General features: G+C 38.2%; 1 protein-coding gene across 1 annotated transcript; it reads right to left on the bottom strand.

Annotated features, from left to right (window-relative positions):
* Positions 1-872: 872 nt before the first annotated feature.
* On the bottom strand, positions 873-18,626 carry slc2a15b (solute carrier family 2 member 15b). Its single transcript, XM_075464266.1, has 12 exons — positions 18,582-18,626; positions 17,406-17,504; positions 13,605-13,765; positions 13,368-13,492; positions 12,376-12,521; positions 11,660-11,792; positions 11,300-11,487; positions 7,582-7,692; positions 6,514-6,615; positions 6,036-6,111; positions 4,753-4,880; positions 873-1,115 (listed from the first exon to the last, which is right to left on the bottom strand). The coding sequence occupies exons 1-12, from the start codon at positions 18,624-18,626 to the stop codon at positions 873-875; spliced, it is 1,557 nt and encodes a 518-aa protein (XP_075320381.1).
* Positions 18,627-19,342: the final 716 nt, after the last annotated feature.

Raw genomic sequence — 19,342 nt, 5'->3', positions numbered from 1 at the left:
AGACTAACTAAAAATTTAATTTCACAAGTCATTTGTTTGACTTTATGAAAAAAGGGTTTTCCTTGAGGTGTACAATGTTAATCCTTTTTACACTAGACCATCCATGCTGCTTCGGTTTGGTCAGTATAAACAAGGAGAGGAAAGCAACAGCAGCATAAAAACGTGTGTTTTTGCCATGTTATAGAGTAATGTACATTAATTTGGATAAGACAAAAGAAATGACTACTACAGTAGTCACAATTTTCAGCTCCATTGATTAAAAAGAGACTACATCACCAAAGAAAAGACAAAAGAAACAGGCTCAACTTTTTGTTAAGACATCTCATGTCAAGACACAAGCTCAACAGTGTAAACATCCCGTATGGAGACAGTGAAAATAGTGTATTTCACATGATGCCTTGTGACCTTTAAACACTGAGTGAAATAACAGTTAAGTGGTTGTTATATCGTCCTTCTGTAATCTGATGGAGGCCTGAGATGTGTTATTGATACGTCACTGATATAATAAAGTGAAGAAATACAAGCAGTCAACACTAAGTGTGAACAATTGATTGTAAAGAGTCAAGCTAATACAGCGGCTGAGAGAACTGTGAGAAACCAACCCTGCTCCCACGAAAGTGCTTTCAGGTTCAAGAAAATGGATTAAAATGTGACGGATGCTTGATTTAAAGCACATGACAATGTGACCTCTGTCACACTTAATGTCTCACAAAATGTACACTGGGACTGAGAATTAACCATGTGTAGAAAGGGATAACTGTCTCACAGAAGCCTGTGTTTCATGTTGTGTACATTAGACTTTTTTTCTTTGTGAAGCAGCAGATCTCCTGGCACACTTCACCCTTGTACCCCTTCTTCACCATCAGTGTCAATCAAGATCCTCTTTCTATTTTCTCATCATGGAGGCCAAGGGTTCCATAGCCATTCATCATAGCCAATTTCAGATGGGTGTTAGGAAGCAACTCTTCATCAAGGATGTTGTTCCTGGTGGCGAACATCTGGCTGATCTCCAGGAAGGTTTTGTTCTTGGTTTCAGGGATGATGAAGATGGCGTAGACAGCCACTCCCAAGCAGACCGTACAGAAGATCAGGTAACAGTAAGGACCTGTAGCTTCCTGTAGGAGGACACAAAGTTATCCAAAAAATAAAATAGTTTACGATAAAGAGATACAAATTTAGCAGAGACTTTTAATCTTATAATAGAGAAATATAACACTGAAGCTTTTAAAAGCTAATTGAAGCAAAACAAAATCTAAAAATGATTGTTATTACACCTGCATGAGATACCATTTGCCCACATATTTAGATTAAAGAGGACATATTATGGAAAAACACTTTATTCTGTGCTTGAGGGCATCTAAAAAACACAACCCTGGCATTTAGTTTTGAGCCCCATATACCTGTAAATATCTCATTCAGTGAGCTGTTCTGATTTGCAGGGGAAACTACATCACTTTACAAGGTCACTTTAGTGCCTTCTCCCTCTGTATCGCTGCACACCTTCAGTTTAAGATGATGCTGCATTCACTGTCCCTCAGAAGTAAGAATTTTAAATTGTATCGCTCTCGCTATTTGCTTTGCTATCTCATCAATAGGTAGTTCACTTAACTAAAGAAATAAATGAGCTGATAATGCTCTACTAGTACTTTGTTTGATGTTTTATATTAAAAAATCGGACTTCTGCTGTTCTTTAACTATGTACCTGCTGGAAGTTAGGAATTCAGATTTGTCTGTGAATGCACCATCAGCACAGTACCAGTAAGTAACAGTTTATTATTAGCTGCTGAAAACTTAAACAAAACACAGAGGAATGGAGCAACAGTGAAGTCCAGAGCTTATGGAGCAGAGACATGACGGAGCAGTTCCTAATGATGTTAACAACCAGCCAGTAACCAGTAACAACTTTGGCCGTTCAACTCATGACTTGCGATAGGACTGTGCCCATCTGTCCATGGTAAAACTGCAGACGAGGGAAATATAAGTGGGTCTGAGCTCTCAGGCTATTTAATGTATGCTCTCTTATATCATAATAATGTGGGTTATTAAGTACTACAGGCCTAAAAGGCAGAACCCGAGGAAGCGAGGCTCAGAGTGGAGTTGAGTGGGTCACAGCGAGCCCTAGAAGGACCAGTTTGAAAAATAATGGAAGAAAAAGTAAAACTTTCTCTTTGTGTTAATTTGACCAAAGCATGTCACAAACATTTTTTTAAGACCTCGGGAAACTGTGTCAGCTTGTGAAAAAATGGCATAATATGTCTATTTAATTTGGTTTTTACTCATTTAGTTGAAACATTTTGTTTGCATGCTTTGTTTCACTCATGTGCCCAACAGAGCAGTATTTTATCCCAAAGCCATAGTGCAAACTAAAGTGAGCCTGATTCTTCTTAATAAGATGTGATGATTAATTAAGTTTTGGAAGGTCCTTAGAATATTCAATATAAGCTAATTCTTCCCATACATTTGTGTTTTTCATGAAAACTGAAAGCGTATTAGTGAAAATAAACAGCTTTTTTCTTTTGTAGCTTCTAATTGTTACTATTCATTTTCTAACTCAATGCTTAATGTGAAACTTGGGAGGTTTGAGACCACAGAGAATGCTGGTCCAGTGGTCAAACCTCAAAATACAGAATTTCCTGGACAATGAAGAAATAAATCACTAGAGGCTAAAATCCCCAAACTGATGTCTGTGCATGCTGTGATAATAAAACGTCCCGAATAAAAAAAAAATCTCTTTTTTGTTGCGAAGTTTAGGTCAGTTTTAATCGCTCACCCTGCAGATTTGTCCAACTTTCTCCGTGAACTGTATATGTGAACTGTGTATGTATTTGGTTAATTCAAATTTACTGATTTTTTCTCTACCCTGACAAACCTGAGAGGCACACTCTTTGTGTTTCCCAGTTGCCTGATTTACAGATTAAGCTTTGAGTATAAAATGTTAATAATAATGCAAGGGAACATTGAAAAAGTTGCAGTGGCTGCACAACATTGAGCATTGATGAGCACAACTGGACCTTGAGCAATAGCAATATCAGTACACAAGTGAAATAATAATGTGCAATATTTCTCTTGCTAGGATTTCTTTATTTTTTTTTATATATCTTTATCGTACATATCCATATATGTATATATGCATGTATAATTTTATATTATTTTTTCCTGTAATGGTGCTGCTGGAATCTTAATTTCCCTGAGGGAACCTCCCAAAGGGATCAATAAAGTTCTATCTAATCTAATCTAATCTAATTTTAGAGGTATGGAGAGCAGCTGTTTATTTTCAGTGTAATGATCACTGCTAACTTTACTCCTGATTCATGGAAAGTATAAATGCAAACAGAAACATCAAAAAGAAATAGTTTAAACAGCACTTTATCAGTATTTTAGACAAGCCCCTAATATTTAACTTCCTTGTGTTTTTTATGAAAGCTCATGTCTTTTTAAGAGGAGCTGAAATTTATTCTGTTAGCAATTTGGCTTTGGGGTTAAAAGCTGCTCTCTTATGCTGACTGTTTGCATATTTTTATGTCATTCCCACAAATCATCTTGAACAGGGAGTTTTCAAAGTCTGAGACAGTGAGCCTCACCTCGGAAAAAGTTTAGAAAAAGTACACCACACTCACTCCACCGTTTCCCCTTTGCTAAATCCCTGGATGCCTGTTGGATCATAATTATATTGTTTAATCAGATGCACACTTTGCAAGTGAGCCAAGATATGTTGTTAGTGTAGTCTGGACATACCCAGATTACACTAAATACAAACAGTAGAATTATCTTTCCTCGGGTATTTCAGGGTTTCTGATTTTGAAAAAAAAGTCACATTCCCTAAGAACTCATTTATCTGAGCTCCTAAACAGCATCGCAAACATTTAACAAATTTGTTTGATAACTAATGGATTTAATGGTTTTCAGCCTCCTCCATGGATTCATTAATCCATGGATAGGCCTTGCATCACTCTACTATATTTCATTTGATGGAGCAAAAGAGGCCTCAAAATCTATATCTTTGAGCTTTTGCTGATATGAGGATATTGATTAATGCAGCTTTAAAGTGGAAAGTGGAATTATACAGTAGAATCACGAGGTGAGATCATGTTTAACTTAACTTTAACTTATAGCAGTTCTATTTACATGTTGCTTCTCTTTGGTCCATACTTGTAATCGAGTTCTTTACTCTGAGTTTCCCCCATTCAAACACACTTTTATAGAGCTCTTCTCATTCTGTAAGACACATTTGCACATCAGGGGCCATGTAGGGTTCAGTATGGTGTCCAGAGACATTTTAACAACTGGAGAGACTGGGATTCAAACTGCCAACTTTCCGATAGAAGCTCTAATACCAGAGCCATGAGTCAGTTCCCTAAACCCTCATCTACTGGTTTGTGGAATCCCGTATTTAAGCCTCGAGCTAAGTCTTTTGGCTGTCTCCGTAATTTTTTTTTTTATAAGTGGATGCTATGAGCGAGTGAAAGATCTGACAATGTGGACAATGACAGCCAGGAAAGTAGTCACCTTAACTGGGATTTTAACTTGTAATTCAACTGGTGTTTGGGGAGTCAATTCGATTCAACAAAACCAATCCCCATCGTAACTGCCCATAACCGTATGGCACAGAAGTGAAGCGATAGCAGGATCAAGATTCAACCACACAGTATTATGAGCCATCTGTGAGATCTGCTACTCATTTCACGTCTATTCATGATCTGTATTCAGCCCTGTGTACTTGGAACTGTCAGTGGGACATGAGTTTTCCCTCACCTCTAGGAAGGGAAAGACAAAGCCAATAGTGAAGTTGGACAACCAGTTGAGGCAGCCTGCCACGGTGTAGGCAGATGGTCGGTGAGACTGCTTAAAGAGCTCCGCGGTGATCAGGAAAGGCACACCAGCTGTAAAACACGTGTGGTAAATATTAATGAGAATTATTTGACAAGAGGAGCTACTCCGAATTAAGTAAGGTAAATCTATTGCTTTGATCAGACTAAGCATCCAGTCAAAGTACAAATCAATTTTAATTACCCAGTACTGTTGTAAAAATTTAGATCAGCATCTTCATTCATCAGCTAGTTCATCAATATTTCCACACAGACCTATTCACTGACCGTCTTTTTAAATGAACAGAGGATGATATAACAAAAGCCAAAGTGCTATTAAGTTACACTCCTTTTCGGCATGTATTTCATTATATGTTTATTATTACGGAGTTTTAACAAACTGACAAGAGAGGAAGATGTTTGTCAAGTTGGACAGAAAGCTCCTTACCCAGGAGTTGAGCAATTCATTAGACTGATATTCAGGATCTGCTAGGACTGTCTTTGCTTTAAACATTCCTCATTGTTAGAAGTGAAGGATATGAAGGAGAAAATGGCATTAGCAAAAGCTCTAATGATCGGCTTTCAGAATGATGTCTTCATTATCTGAGCTTGCAAACTGCAGAGAGAGGTTTAATATTGTCAAACCAATAACGAGCCCATAATTTGTCAACATGTGCGCTACGTATGGGAGGGCGTCACTGAGAAGGCAAGGTTTCATCTGAAGGAAACTGCATTCATTACAGCAAGCTTATGAACAATGAGCCATTAAAAGTCTAATTGCAGCAACAGAAATCCTCATCCGTGTGCTGTGGTATAGATTTTGCCGGCTTGACGAATGATGTTATGTAAACCAGATTCATCCTAATTCATCATCCTCGCAGGTCCACTCGATGTGGTTCCCAATGTTGTAAACTAATGCCTCTTAATTCTTTTCACTCATCTCATCTAATGCACAAATGGCTATGGAAATGGATGTACTGTAGCAGCTAGGATTTCCTAATTTACAAGACTAATGAAAAACAACCTCTCTGCACACTCACAGGAGGAAGTACGCAGGGAGAGATGCTGCATTTCAGCTTTGGTGCCTGTTGTTGTGCAAATTTCCAGCAGGGAGCAGTGTAACCTTATACCGCTTACATCACTGTTATATGTCAGCTGAAAGGGTTCAGTTTAAGGGTCAGAGAGTTTTCTTGTGAGGTGCAAAGAGGGTGCATTTACTAAAGTTTTTACCTGGACCTATGCAGAAGCCAGCAATAATCCCAACAACACAGCCCACACTGATGTAGCGCATGAAGGGAAACTGTGCCTGTAAAACACGGGTGATGAGTTATTAACATTGATACACAACGTGCTGTTCTGTTTTTGATTCCTCATGTACTTGTACTTAACTATTATGATTATATAGGACATATTATGAACTTGAGGAGTGCCATGAGGCATCTCCAATATGTGAATACACACTATTAAATTGTTCTTGTATTGTTATTTATAGCTGCAAACAAGACAGTAACAAAGGTAAATAATATTATATAACTGTATCTCATCATTACCTGCAAATCTGAGATTAAAAAGAGACTAATAATAACTTTGATACTTTTTTAAGTTTATGTAAATTATGTAAATCTTGTAATGTCCTCAACCTCTTTGCAACAATCCACAACCTCATATAAGATGATCATACACCAGCAGGGCATCAGATGGTATGTACCTGGTGGAGGACAGACACAGTGATCCCTGCACAGCAGACTCCCATGAAGAGGAAGCCACCTATTATCAGAGGTTTTCTGCCAACACGCTCGATGGTTAAACACTAAATGATGAATGGAGAAGAGAAATGACCTGTGATTGGCTGGTGACAACAGACGACAAAACACCAGAAACTACTGACTTTTTAATACTCTTTTTGTTTGAGGTTTAATGTAGCAATCAGATCAGTACTTAACAACTTTGACTTATTGCATCATACTGATGTAAATGTGTATCATAAACAGACATAAAAGGTAAATATTCATCAGCTCACAATAGATTTCTTTCTTTATGTTTAGAATCATCAGGAAACTTACAAAACATGACCCTGTTCCACATCCAGGTGAAAAATTAAACTTCTCAGTGGCCTGAATAAAAAGCAATATCTGTCTCCCAGGATTAGAGTCAAAGATATAATAAAATGATTTAAATTCCAACACTTACATGATCAATTAATCTGTCTTTTTTTCCAATTTAGTAACAACCTATAAAATGTAAAACTTACACTTTACAAATTAAGCTGCCATAAAAGTTTATTTCTTAGTTTTTCTGGTCAAAAACCTCAAAGACAGCAGTATAGTGCAGGATTTAAGGAGCTATACAGAGTACCACTTATTTTTCAGTCACCACTGAGTATACCTACTTACTGTCATAACAATGATTGCTTCCTAAAGTGAAGCAGCAAATAATTAAAACTGTAATTTAAGTGCCTCTACAATACTGGGTATTGGACTCGCTGAAATAAACATAATAAACAAAGGAATCATTACACAGATAAATAAATAAAGAGTATACCTATTTTTCTAGGCATCATTGCCCATAAAAATATTTCTTACATAACAGAAAACAGAGAATAGTGATGCAATCAACACAATGTTTTAGAGTCTTTATTAGGCTTGACTGATGAATAAAATTATTAGCTCACCTGCTTGCCCAGTGCTATTAAGTAAGAATTAAATAAGATAAGCAGTTTAACACTGAATAATGACCGAATAATGTCGTATTATTGTGTGTGAAGACGTCTGCTCACCCCCAGCATCCCTGCGATGACCTCAATGGCACCGGTTCCCACTGTTGTGTACTGAATATAAGGTTCTGGGATCCCTGCATCCTTAAATATTTCATTTGTGTAGAACCATATCTGAAATTCACAGCAGGATAGAAGTGAATTATTAGAAAGCAAATGTCAGATTCCAGACAAATAAACACACACACTAGAAATCACAGGTTGTCTTGATTTCTAAGGAGCCGAAAAGCCGCTCGGCTTATTTGACGCGTCCATATGATTCATCATGGTGATCATTGTCATCAGGCAGATCATCACTCATACATTTGAGATACAGCATTTCATCAGTATGGACTGCTGACAAGTGCTCCCTATGAAATTAATTTGTGTATTCTCATTAATCACACTTTGCTGATGCAACATCCATCATTGATGAGGTGCGGACAGAATCGTGATGGGCGCAGTTCAGTGCTGCCGTGTTGATTTAGTAACCATACATGTTGCATTTCATCAACATTGTAGCAATGGAATATGCAAATGCATACCTGAATCAAAGCAAAGAGCCTAAAAGAAGCACAAAAATCGATTGTGCTTAAGTCGGGTCTCTAAAATGTTTAAGGCTAACTGTTTTAATAAACATGCAGGATACTAATGGATTAAAATTCTTCCTCACCAAACTAAAAATCTTCCCTTAAACAGATAGCATGTATCATATCTGTCAATCTGTCGTCATTCTGCTTTGATACGCATGAATATCCCAGCAACAAGAGGGGCAAGCTATAGAAAATGTTCAGTTTTTTAAAGGAATTTAACTTTGATTTTGCCAGAAACTAAATCACGTTCCATGTTGACGGGGTCAGAATAAAATGATAAACATGTAAAGTTAACACTCCAAAGTTTCAGACTAACATTTATTGTGATCTACTGGAAGAAAAGCAATGTGATATTAATGATGATGAGAGAGTTGTTTCAGAAATGTAAATCTCAAACAAAGCAAAAGTGCAAAAGCAAGAATCAGGCACAAGAAAAATCCTTTAAATTTCTGAAAAGAAGCAGGAAGAAGAGCGAACTTTAGTTTAAATTACACTCTGTCTCCATCAGTCATAGATACACATCTTGCCTTCTTCACAAACATACAAAAACATATTGAGGCTCAACTTTCCAAAACCTAAAATGTAAGGACTAAAATTATAATTAATAACATTTGACCATTTATTCTATGAAAGACTGACTTAAGTATCATAGCCATATGGAGTTTATATCTTACTTTTTATATATATTCTTCACACTTATTTGTTTTTGTTAGTGCTGAATCACTTGAAGATAAGATTTGTTGTCTTCCATTAACCTTTAAACAAGGAATTTCTGTCCAAAGACACGACGGGTCCCTCTCCTCGCCCTCAGCCATGCTGCATCTCTCTTTACTACCGAAGCCCAGAATGGACAAACCAAACACTGGCTGTCTAACACATTTTTCTTACATGACTAAGACGGATCAGATGCGGTAAATTCTCTTTGTTGCAATCTGCAGTTTGCCTACATGTCACTACATCTTACACCTAATGTGCACCTGCTAAATTAGTCCAAGTCCACATTATTGTCAGCTCAGCTACATGTGCAAGACATACAGAGGACTGAAGTTGTGTTTCTTTAAATTGAGTCACTAATGTAACTTTCTCAGGAAGAATGTGTCATGAGATTTTCCCAGACCCTTCAAACATATTTTCTCCCCTTTTAACCCATGCTGGGCCTTTAAAAAGCTAACATACAGGAATGATACATGTAGACGGTACAGAGCAGTTGTGCAACTAATAAAGTTGTTGCTGACATGGTAAGGCATTTTGGATTTGTCATCATATCACTATTAAAAGCAATGCCGGTATGTATTAATATTAAGGTTGTCACGCCCAGAGACTCTCATTTTTGGTTTTCATGTTTAGGTTATGTTTGTTTTCAGTCCATGTTTAGTTTTCCCTTCACTTCCCTCACCCAGGTAATTAGTTTATTCCCCTCACCTGTCCATTGTCTCCAGCTGCACTCACTCTCCAATCACTCCCAGCCCTCTATTTAGTTTCCTGCCTCCCCTGTCAGTTTTGTCGGATCTTTGCCTCTGTTACCCTTATCTATGATACCTGACCCTGCCTGCCTTGTTTCCCCATGTTCCACGTTCCCTGTTTTGCAAGTTAAGTATTTATTTATTTACCCATGCCGTGTTAAGTTCCTTGTCTTGTTTTCGTTCACAACAACGTTTTTTTCCGGCTTAGCCGTGTTTTACGTTGGTACTTTGTTTTTGCTGTTAAATAAATCTCCTTTACCTTCTAAGTCCGCATCCGTGTCCAACCTTCCACACCCTCACCCTGACAAAGGTGGTGTGTATTCATATTCTTCCACCACACTCAGCATGACATAACACATATAGTTGCCCTGATATTTTGTATTTGTATTTGTGTCCCATTTTATTAGAAGTTGTTTTTTCCCCTGATAGTCTAAAGAGAATCAAGAGGCTCCAGAATAATTAGCATTTTCTATATTAATCAGGCCAACAAATGAACAATTCAGTCACAAAAATTCTTAAACCATATTTTTTTTTGCTTTATGCTCTGCTAAAAAAGGAAAAGAGTCAGTTTATAATGTTGTTTATTATCATTGAAGGTAAAAACTAGGATCAAGACTAATGTTTTGTTAATTTTCCAGTCCCCAACACTAGTTTTCCCATCTTCAGTTTGAAATAAACAGATGTTTTAAGTCAATGAGTGAAGTTTAGCTTCTATTACATTCATTGAATGTGAGAAGGGCAACACTATCTGCAAAAAGCTCACATTCATCACTTTAATAGAAACTCACTAGTCAATTAAAAACTAGAAGAGATGGACTATTTCTAACTAATGACAAGTCAAATCCATCCTGACTTGATTCACTTTGTATCAAAAGTACTAGAGTCGGAAAGTTACTGAATTATGGAGTCATCTTTTATTAACTTTACAGCCACATATTACACATATTAGCTATCAACTTAGTTTGTGAAGTGGTTTGATACTGCACCGACATCTGCTCAGCTGTAATCTTTATTCTTTTACATGTACTGTAGACAGAGCTGAGGGTGCTATAAGAACTGGAGATATCACTCACTATGTGTGTGAAGACAAAACAGAACAAATACAACAAGTCAGCAGCATAAATGTAATAAGAACATAGTAAATGAAAGACTGATGGACAGACAAAGTCATGAGAAATAATAGTTGGCCCAATTGAACATCTTAACTTTAAACTCTCTTGATATGTCTTTTTTATGTGTTTTTTTCCCCTTCGGTTGTGGGAACATGGATTCATCAGCATGTTTGAGGCCTTGCAGTGTTGCAGTCTGGAACAGCTGGGACGGAGAGACTCAGCAGGGTGTATCCGTGTTGGGAAATGATGCTAGCATATGAGCCAGCATGCCTGGAGCTTCCACCCACATAAAGCAATGAATACAAAGGTATGTTTGACATTAGGATCAGATGAGTGGACCTTGTTGGGTAAGGTTACACTAAGAGGCGACCAGGAGATAATGAGGCATGGTCACGTTGCCCTCAGCTTAGTCATTCAGTGAGTGTTCTGTATGTGAATCTGTGATGTGTGGTCAGATGGGAGGAGCACAGCTGGGAGCAACAACAATATGAGGTATCACTCTCATATTAAGTACACAGTTGTTGCACATTCAAAATGAAAAAGCCAATGGACCCATGATGCCTTTCCCACTCACCGCATCGATGCCAGACAGCTGCATGCCGATGTTGACCACCACAATAGTGATCACCTGCCAGCGAACACAGCGGTCCATGAGCAGGTGGCGAACAGAGAGGGTCTGGATGGAGGACAGCGAGCGCTGCTCCTCCTGCATCTCTTCAACCTCAGCCTGGATGTTTTCTTTTTTACGGAACCACTTCAGGGCTTAGAGAACAGAGGGACACATTCACAAGAACAATCAAAGTCTCCCTTTACAGAAAAGCAGAACAATATGTGAAGGATCTAAATCATTTCAAGTTTAAGGCTCAGAATTCAGTCTCAGGGCAGAGAAAATGAATACAGAATATTCAATAATACAATAATACCATATTAATACCTGCTATTGTTGCATGCACGTTTCCCTTCTCTATCAGCAGGTACCGTGGACTCTCTGGAAACCATGGCAACAGCATCAGCTGGACAATAGTAGGAAATACCACAAGGGAGAGAAGCAGAGGCCAGTGCTCTTCCTGTGTGGAAAAAAAACCAAACCATTATGCCATATAAAAAACTTCAAAGAAGCTGCATTAAGTCCCTTTCACTATTCCTGCTCTTGTCTGTATTATAATTAGGTATTTTTCTGTTTGCTTTTACAGCATAGCAGGAAAGTGTTGGAAAGATCATGTTCTGATAAACTTACACAAGACACAAGAAGAAATACTTGAATGCAAAAAAACCTAAGGTCAGACGGGGCCAGACGGACATACCATGTGAATGTTATCTAATTTTAAAAACAGCCTGTTTACATTCTTTATACAGCAACTTAATCAAATTTGTAAATGACACGTGAATGTCAAATCAATGTTCTTCTTGTGTTCTGCTAAACGTACAGGAGAGGAAAATCTACTTCACAAAGTTGTGATTTCATTTTTCCTCTGATTTGTTTGTTTCGTTTGAGGCCCCTTGTGCTACTTCCTGCTTATGATTAGAAATCAGGAGTAAAAAATGAATTCACATTACCCCATAAAAGAAACACAAAAATCATCATGCCAGTTATTGCTATTAAATATTGTCAGGATGGACGACTCAACCAACTCGGTGGGCGGCACATACCTTTCCCAGCAGTTCAGAGAGCCCCAGGATCTGAGCGATGAAGACTCCCAAACAAATGTGGATGCTGGGAACAAGGCCCAGGAAGCCTCGCAGGTTTTTGGGGGCGATCTCACCAAGGTACATTGGCACCACACTGAGAGAGATCCCTGATGAAAAATTACCCCAAACCAACAGAGTTTATCAAAGATTAGTCATTATGTCGTCTACATGAAACTAAGGCTCTATTCAGAATAAATCATAAAAGCCTATTTTAGTCACATTGTAAATCAGATTTTTACAAGATTTTTTTCCTTCTACATGTATTTGTAGTTGGGTTTTATAGCAGAACTTAACATTTTCTGAATATAAATGGATTGAGAGGAAATAAAAATCGCTCAACATGACAGAAAAGAAATGAAAAAGAAAGACTGAAAAATCAGCTCACTCAGATGAAATGTGCACAGTGCTCTCTGAACATACTTCTTATGTTGATCATTTTGTCATCTATCCAAACACAAACCTCCATGTCTCTTTTATGTAAAATAACAGACACATATGATGCTCATTCCCTGGTGTTTAATCTTCTTTAATCATATCAATGTTTTTTGCTATTCATCCTGGTGCATCTTGACTATTTTCCAGCAGGCTATTGCGTTCCTTTTAGATTGGTGGGTTCTGCATTGATGGCTGTCTTCTACTCAAAAGAATGATGTATCTCATTCGTAGTGACCACTGGCTAGTTGTTTAAACCCTGATTACTTCGTGTTGCAGGGCAGCCGGATGTAGAAAATCTGTTGGTGTTTCAAAATGCCCTCCATTTGAATGAATTAAAGTTAGTGAATTAAATTAGGCACAGCTGTACTCTTGTGTTAAGTTGTATAAGAATCTGTGTTTGTGTGCGTACTAATAAGCAAAAAAAATGACTATCTAGAACAAGATGGAAAAGGACTGAAAATGTTTTATTTTATTATCAGTAATTAAAACTAATCAGGAATCTGGCAGGCCATCAGTACCTGAGTGTACTCCTGTGACGAAGCGTCCAGTGATGACCATCACAGGACTTCTGCACCATCGGCTGAAGCCCATCAAAGATCCTCCTATAAACACCAGCATGGTGGATCTCACCAGCGTCCCTTTCCTGTTTGGACATAGTGACTCTCTTAACTCAGCTCACTCAAAGATCGGGGTGTTTGTAGATGTCAGAGGTCAATTTTACGAAGATGTGTGACCAATCACCCATAGATACTAACCTTCCATATTTGGTGACGAGTCTGCCCACCAGCAGTGCGCCGGTCATCCCACCGATGGCAAAAATGGACACGGTGAGGGAGTATAAGATGGTGAGAAGATTCTCATTTGGAGTCTGGTCATGACGGTCTAGTAACGTCTCATTGTAGAAGGCTTTGATGTACTGACGGCAAAAACAAAGTATCATTCTAACAAAGTTCAGTAGGTAAAAGACAAACTGAGAGCTTGTCCTTCACAATGACCAACTGCTATTTTAGTAAAAATACCAAAGACATAGGATCTTCATCTTGCAATTAGATTCCAATCAAATCTGGTCTATTCTGTTTTAAATTATCTTGATATCAATTAACTGATACATAGCCAATAATTAATTCCAATACAATGTGTAATTGAAATATTTTGTCATCTTTCCATGATATCTCATTTAGTTCCAATGAATTGACATTGATTTTACAAGATGTAGTCGTGTTTTGGTTTATCAGTTTCTATGTCATGCTGTGTTTTGTATTCTAATTCATTTCTGTCAGTTATTTAGCTTCATCTTGTATATCATTTTCCTTCCTTCCTGATTTATTTAGTTAAGGTTTCTGTTGAGTTTACTTCCACTCTTGTTTCACACCAGGGCTTCGGTTTCTGCCACACCTGAAGTTTGATTGTTTTGTTTGTTATCACTATTGCAGGTTATTGCAGGCTGTGTTTGCCTGCCTCTGTTAGCTCGATGGGTTAGGGTTAGTTTCTCCTTGTGCTTTCGCTTGATGCTTTAGAAGTGTTTGATATCGTATCATTTTTTTTTAACTAAGAGATAAAATTCTTTCCATAAAAAAAAAAGTAGATAATTTCTACTATAAAACTATTCAATAAAATGACAGATTTGGGATATGTATAGGAGTCCACTTCCTATCTGGATCAGCTGATCCTTCAGCAGGGCAGTAGATGATGTAAAAGATGGTCAGTCCTGAGACGAAAGCTGCTGCAATTAGTTACACATTAATCCAATTAATTAATAATATCAGCCCTAGTAAGCGCATGAAGAATCAGCAAGTTATGATCAATGAAAAACCATTTCTTAGAAACTGTATAAAATTAAAAGCTGTCACCTTATCTCAGTCTAATCAAGCTGCCGACTGAAATTGCAGCACCTTGGAAATTTGCTGTGTTAGACTTTGTTCTCTTTATCTCAAGTAGATATCCATATTTTTTTCCAAGTTATAATAAATGTTCCATATAAATTCATGCTGTGGATTAAAAGTACAGATGTTCTCTTTTTTCACATAAGAGTAGAAAGGCAGATCATAAAATTACTGAAAAGGTACAGATTAAAAAAATAAACTTCTAATCCTACTTTAGCACTGAAACCCAGCAGCAAGTTATTCTTATCTGCACAAAAACAGAGCTTTAGTGAGCAACTTCTGATGTAACTTCTATACATGTGATGAATTTTTAAAAAAAACAAGTTCTGATAGCCAACAGGGGTGGAAATTCATAGCTAATCATGTGAATTCTGCTGAAAGCAACAAGCTACTTTGTTTTGAGTTCCTGTGAGAAGTAATGGAATTATAACAGCAGCTTCATAATGGGGAAGAAAGCCTGAGAGAATGCTAGGTTATTAAAAAAAAGAGGAGTTTTCTGCTTCACCCCATAATCCATCCACTACCAAAACAAAGTCAGGATCTTTTAAAGTTTATGACACATAATGACTTCAGTGATTTCTGTATTTATCACAGTTTTTGGCTTAAATTACATTGTTGAGGATGTTAGTGACAACTTAAGCACCCTGATAATAGAATAGAATTTCAAAACCCTCTTCTGTTACCTCACCAACTCACTATTTTACGAGAACAAAAGTCTGATTAGGAGCACTGAAGTCACTGTGGTCAAATGTTTGACCTTTCCCTATTAGCAGTAATTTGAAGCATGTGCGGCATTGAGCAGTTGTTTTAAACTGAGCTAGCAAATACCACAAAGAACCAGCAGCCATTACACACGCTTTCTTCACCATTATGCAAGAGTTTAAGTGTGAACGAACAGGCTGCCTTTTTACTTATTACTTATTTTTTGGTGCCCATGTGTAATATCTGGAAGTGGTGTTGGGGTCTGCAGGAACCATCATCTTATCTTTGAAGTGGGATTGTTTGAAGTGTCCATAAGTTGCCAAACTTCAGAGAATACCAACACCATAGCTTGGTTTTTGCATTGCACCTCCAATCTACTTTAATCCATTCAAGCATCTTGTAACCAAAGGCAGTACGGGCCTAAAATGATGCTTAAATCTTAATGTTCATCACATTACCTACAAGATACTTCAGATTGGAGAAGTAGGCTGGAGAACCTACATGCAAGTTTAACAATGTACGAATGTGAATGATGTTAGTGACAGAACAAATTTCACCCACATACAATGAAAAAAAGTCACAGAGAAACATCCATTTTGGTTTAAATGTAGGCTACATTTAGATTTTTGTCACCCCCTTTATCCTGCTACCAGACCACTATTTCTGTTACACTTCCATAATCTCTCTACCAGACTCCACTGACAAAAACAGCTATTCTATTTGACACAACACTGGAGTTGCTGGTCCGCCGCTGCCACAATCACTTCATTTATCTGTGTTGTTGGAAGATTTTGAAACACAAATCAGATGGGTTTGAAAAATTAAACACGAGATGTCACATGAAAAAAACCGTGATGTCTTGCGGCCGAAAAATAAAATGTTATCGATTGTAGGTTCTGATGCTGTTTATAAAGATCTTCTGGTTTTCTTAAGTCTTGGTTTGCTTGCGTTCATTCGATTTATATAGCTGCTATTCTGTGTTTAGTTCATCACGGCTGGTGAAACTTGGATGCAACAGGTGAGAGGTAGATAAGCTAATATCCATGTGCAAGTTGCAGCTAATGTCTCTGTTTGAGGATTTTGGGATCTACAGTATACTGCACTGGGTCTTAGTTTCCTATATTCTTACTATATGTTCTCCACATTTAAAGCTATAATGTGTAATATTTCACGGACAATGAATGTCTCCATGTCGCTCCGCCATTTTAAAACTACGGGATTTGTAGAAGGACATGTCATCAGCTTCGCATTTTCCGTTTCCAATGTGTAAACGGAAAATGCGAAGCTGATGACATGTCCTTCTACAAATCCCGTAGTTTAAAAATGGCGGAGAAACATGGCGACATCCATTGGGGTGTAACACTCTTATGTACATTCGCATGCTGAATATAAAGAATATAAGAACACTGCACTTTTGTGATGGAGGTAATTAATAATGATTGAGGTAATACTTGTGAATGATAAGACTCAAATTTGTTAATAGACAACGTGAAATATTACACATTATGGCTTTAACTTCAACACTAGCTTTCTTTAACAGATTCCAGGCTACCTGGGCATGTCCATTGACCTTCAGTGAGGAGTTCCAGGAAATGTGCCACATTATGTCCTCAGGAATCTTAAGGCTATGGTTGCTACTGCTTCCTAAGTTTTCTAAACACAGCAAGCTGCACTGATACATGTGGAACTGAAGCTCACATGCTTCAGCGTGGAGCTGACCATGTCAAAAGAGGAATGGTTCACAACTTAAGTCACTGCACGGTGGCAAATTCAACATTGAAGGAGCAGAACAGGGCGCATGATGGATTAAAACCGACAGAACATCGATGACATGGGGAAGTTGATGCACCGACCCACATGACTCCATGCATTAAGACATGACAGTGGCATACAATCTGAGCTTAACGGTGTGTGATAACATATGATATCATAATGTCTGAGAGTTCAGGACGAAGAGTGAAAACCACAAACCTCTGCAGGTGAATTGACAACCGCCAAATTGTAGCCGTAGAGCATCGAGCTTCCAAATGAGGCCAGGAAAGCCACTGCCAGCAGTGACTTCGTAAAATGCTGAGGAGAGGATAATAAAGTTACAAGTGAGGAAAGCAAACATGGAAACTGTGACCTCCGTGTGTCTTTCGGAATTCCATCAAATCACAGTGTCAAAATAAGCATCTGACTGAATTTTACAGTCACTAATGTGTATACAGTCATCCTAATCAAAATAATCCGGTATTGACTGGTTTAAAACTTAAACACTGAAGGATGTGCACAGCCTCCAAGGAGATAAGGTCATTATATATGACTAATTATGAAGGTATGAGACCTTTTCCACTCTCCAGAAGCGTGCAGGCACCGACCCAACATGGATGGCCACCATGAGACTCGAAAGTCACATGAGTCACTTTCAGACTTCAGAGACACAGAGGCAGCCTTCTTTATTTTCATGAACGGTGTAAAGCTACCCTCTTGGCTGCCATCCTAAATTCCACACACCAAGCTTAGCTGACCTCCGAGGTAAGGGATTATCTGTGGGATCATAATCTGTTTTTTTAATGTCCCTGCCGTGGCATGGGGCACATAAGACACTGGAAGTTGAATACATGAGCATACGATAACCCCACAAAGAGTGAAAGCAGGCAGAGGAGTAAGCCTCAGCTCTGACTGAACAATAGCTGCACAGTTCCTTGAAGAAACCTAATTTTGCTGGTAATAGCCTGACGGAGGAAGTTAGAGACTTGAAAATAGCCCAGACCAGACAAAGCTGACCAGTCAGCATCAATTTAGGTTCATTAGTCTATCTGTCAGATGAGCAGCTTTTCACGTGTTGCATCACTTCAATCAACTCTCTGAGTAATTTTTCTCAAATATGCGGGTCTGCTTTAGTCTGAAATGTGACAGTTTTGATAGTTTGTTTCTACAAATTGGTAAAGGATGGAGGATGTTAAAGAACGGCAAAGGATTACTGAGATGTCAAACTTCTGTGAAACATTGTGTCTTTTCTATATCAAATACCAAGAAGCACCTCACACGAACCATTTCCACTCTGCTTATTGACGAGGTTGCAGGCAATGACATCAAGAGGTTCTAATCGTATATTTCCATTTACAAGAAAATATAGAGTGCAAGAAAAGTGTGGAGACTCACCCCGCTGATCTTTGCATCGTTTTCTGTTAGCAGTTCTTCCGCCATTTAAGTCATGAATAATTCCTGCCCTTGTGTGATCAGCTCGTTGGAGATAAGATACAGCTCATCTGCACAACTTTTGAGAACTCCTTACTCCGCATCACATTTGTAGACCCCAGTCACTGCTCGTGCCGCGGAGAGGAGGCGTGTCGTGTTGATGGGCGGAATTAACAAACTTATCAAACTCCTAATTATCCAACCAGATCGGCCCAGCCGGGATCACGTCCCCACCAACTTCGGTTCATTAGGGATCACATGAGCCAGTGGGCCATCCTGTCCTCCAAAGTGCCCACACTAACCACTAAATGTGTCCAGGGGCGTTTTTAGTACACATCAGACAGATGCACGAGGAGACGCTGGAGAGGTCTCAAATTTCCACATTTTTTGGTGAACTTTGTAATTTAACTCAATCTCTTTACACTATATATTTTTTTTTCCTTTATGCACTCGTTATGTTGCCATGTAATGCAGGTTTTATGACAGTTTAATCATATATTGTCAAATGCCGAGACTATATCACGTATGGATATCAATGCTTTTCTTATGATGATGAATGAACAGTAAACCAAATTAAAGCGTATGTTGAAATCACAAAAAAATACATAAAATAATGATAATCGGATTCAGGCATGGTTGTTGTGTATAGCTATATGCTTTTTTTTCTGTGAAAATGTGGATATCTGAAACATTTCCCTTCGCTTGGATGCTGCGCTGCAGGACGG

The sequence above is a fragment of the Odontesthes bonariensis genome, chromosome 4 (genome assembly GCF_027942865.1).
Source record: "Odontesthes bonariensis isolate fOdoBon6 chromosome 4, fOdoBon6.hap1, whole genome shotgun sequence".
Lineage (NCBI taxonomy): Eukaryota > Metazoa > Chordata > Actinopteri > Atheriniformes > Atherinopsidae > Odontesthes > Odontesthes bonariensis.
This window is presented reverse-complemented; position numbering and strand designations above follow the sequence as displayed.

Coding starts and splice junctions, on each gene's coding strand:
- slc2a15b (XM_075464266.1), bottom strand. CDS start 18,626: ATGGCGGAAGAACTGCTAACAGAAAACGATGCAAAGATCAGCGGG. Junction 7,693..11,299: donor AGCTGTCTGGCATCGATGCG/GTGAGTGGGAAA, acceptor TGTGAATTTCAG/ATATGGTTCTACACAAATGA. Junction 1,116..4,752: donor TTGTCTTTCCCTTCCTAGAG/GTGAGGGAAAAC, acceptor GTCCTCCTACAG/GAAGCTACAGGTCCTTACTG.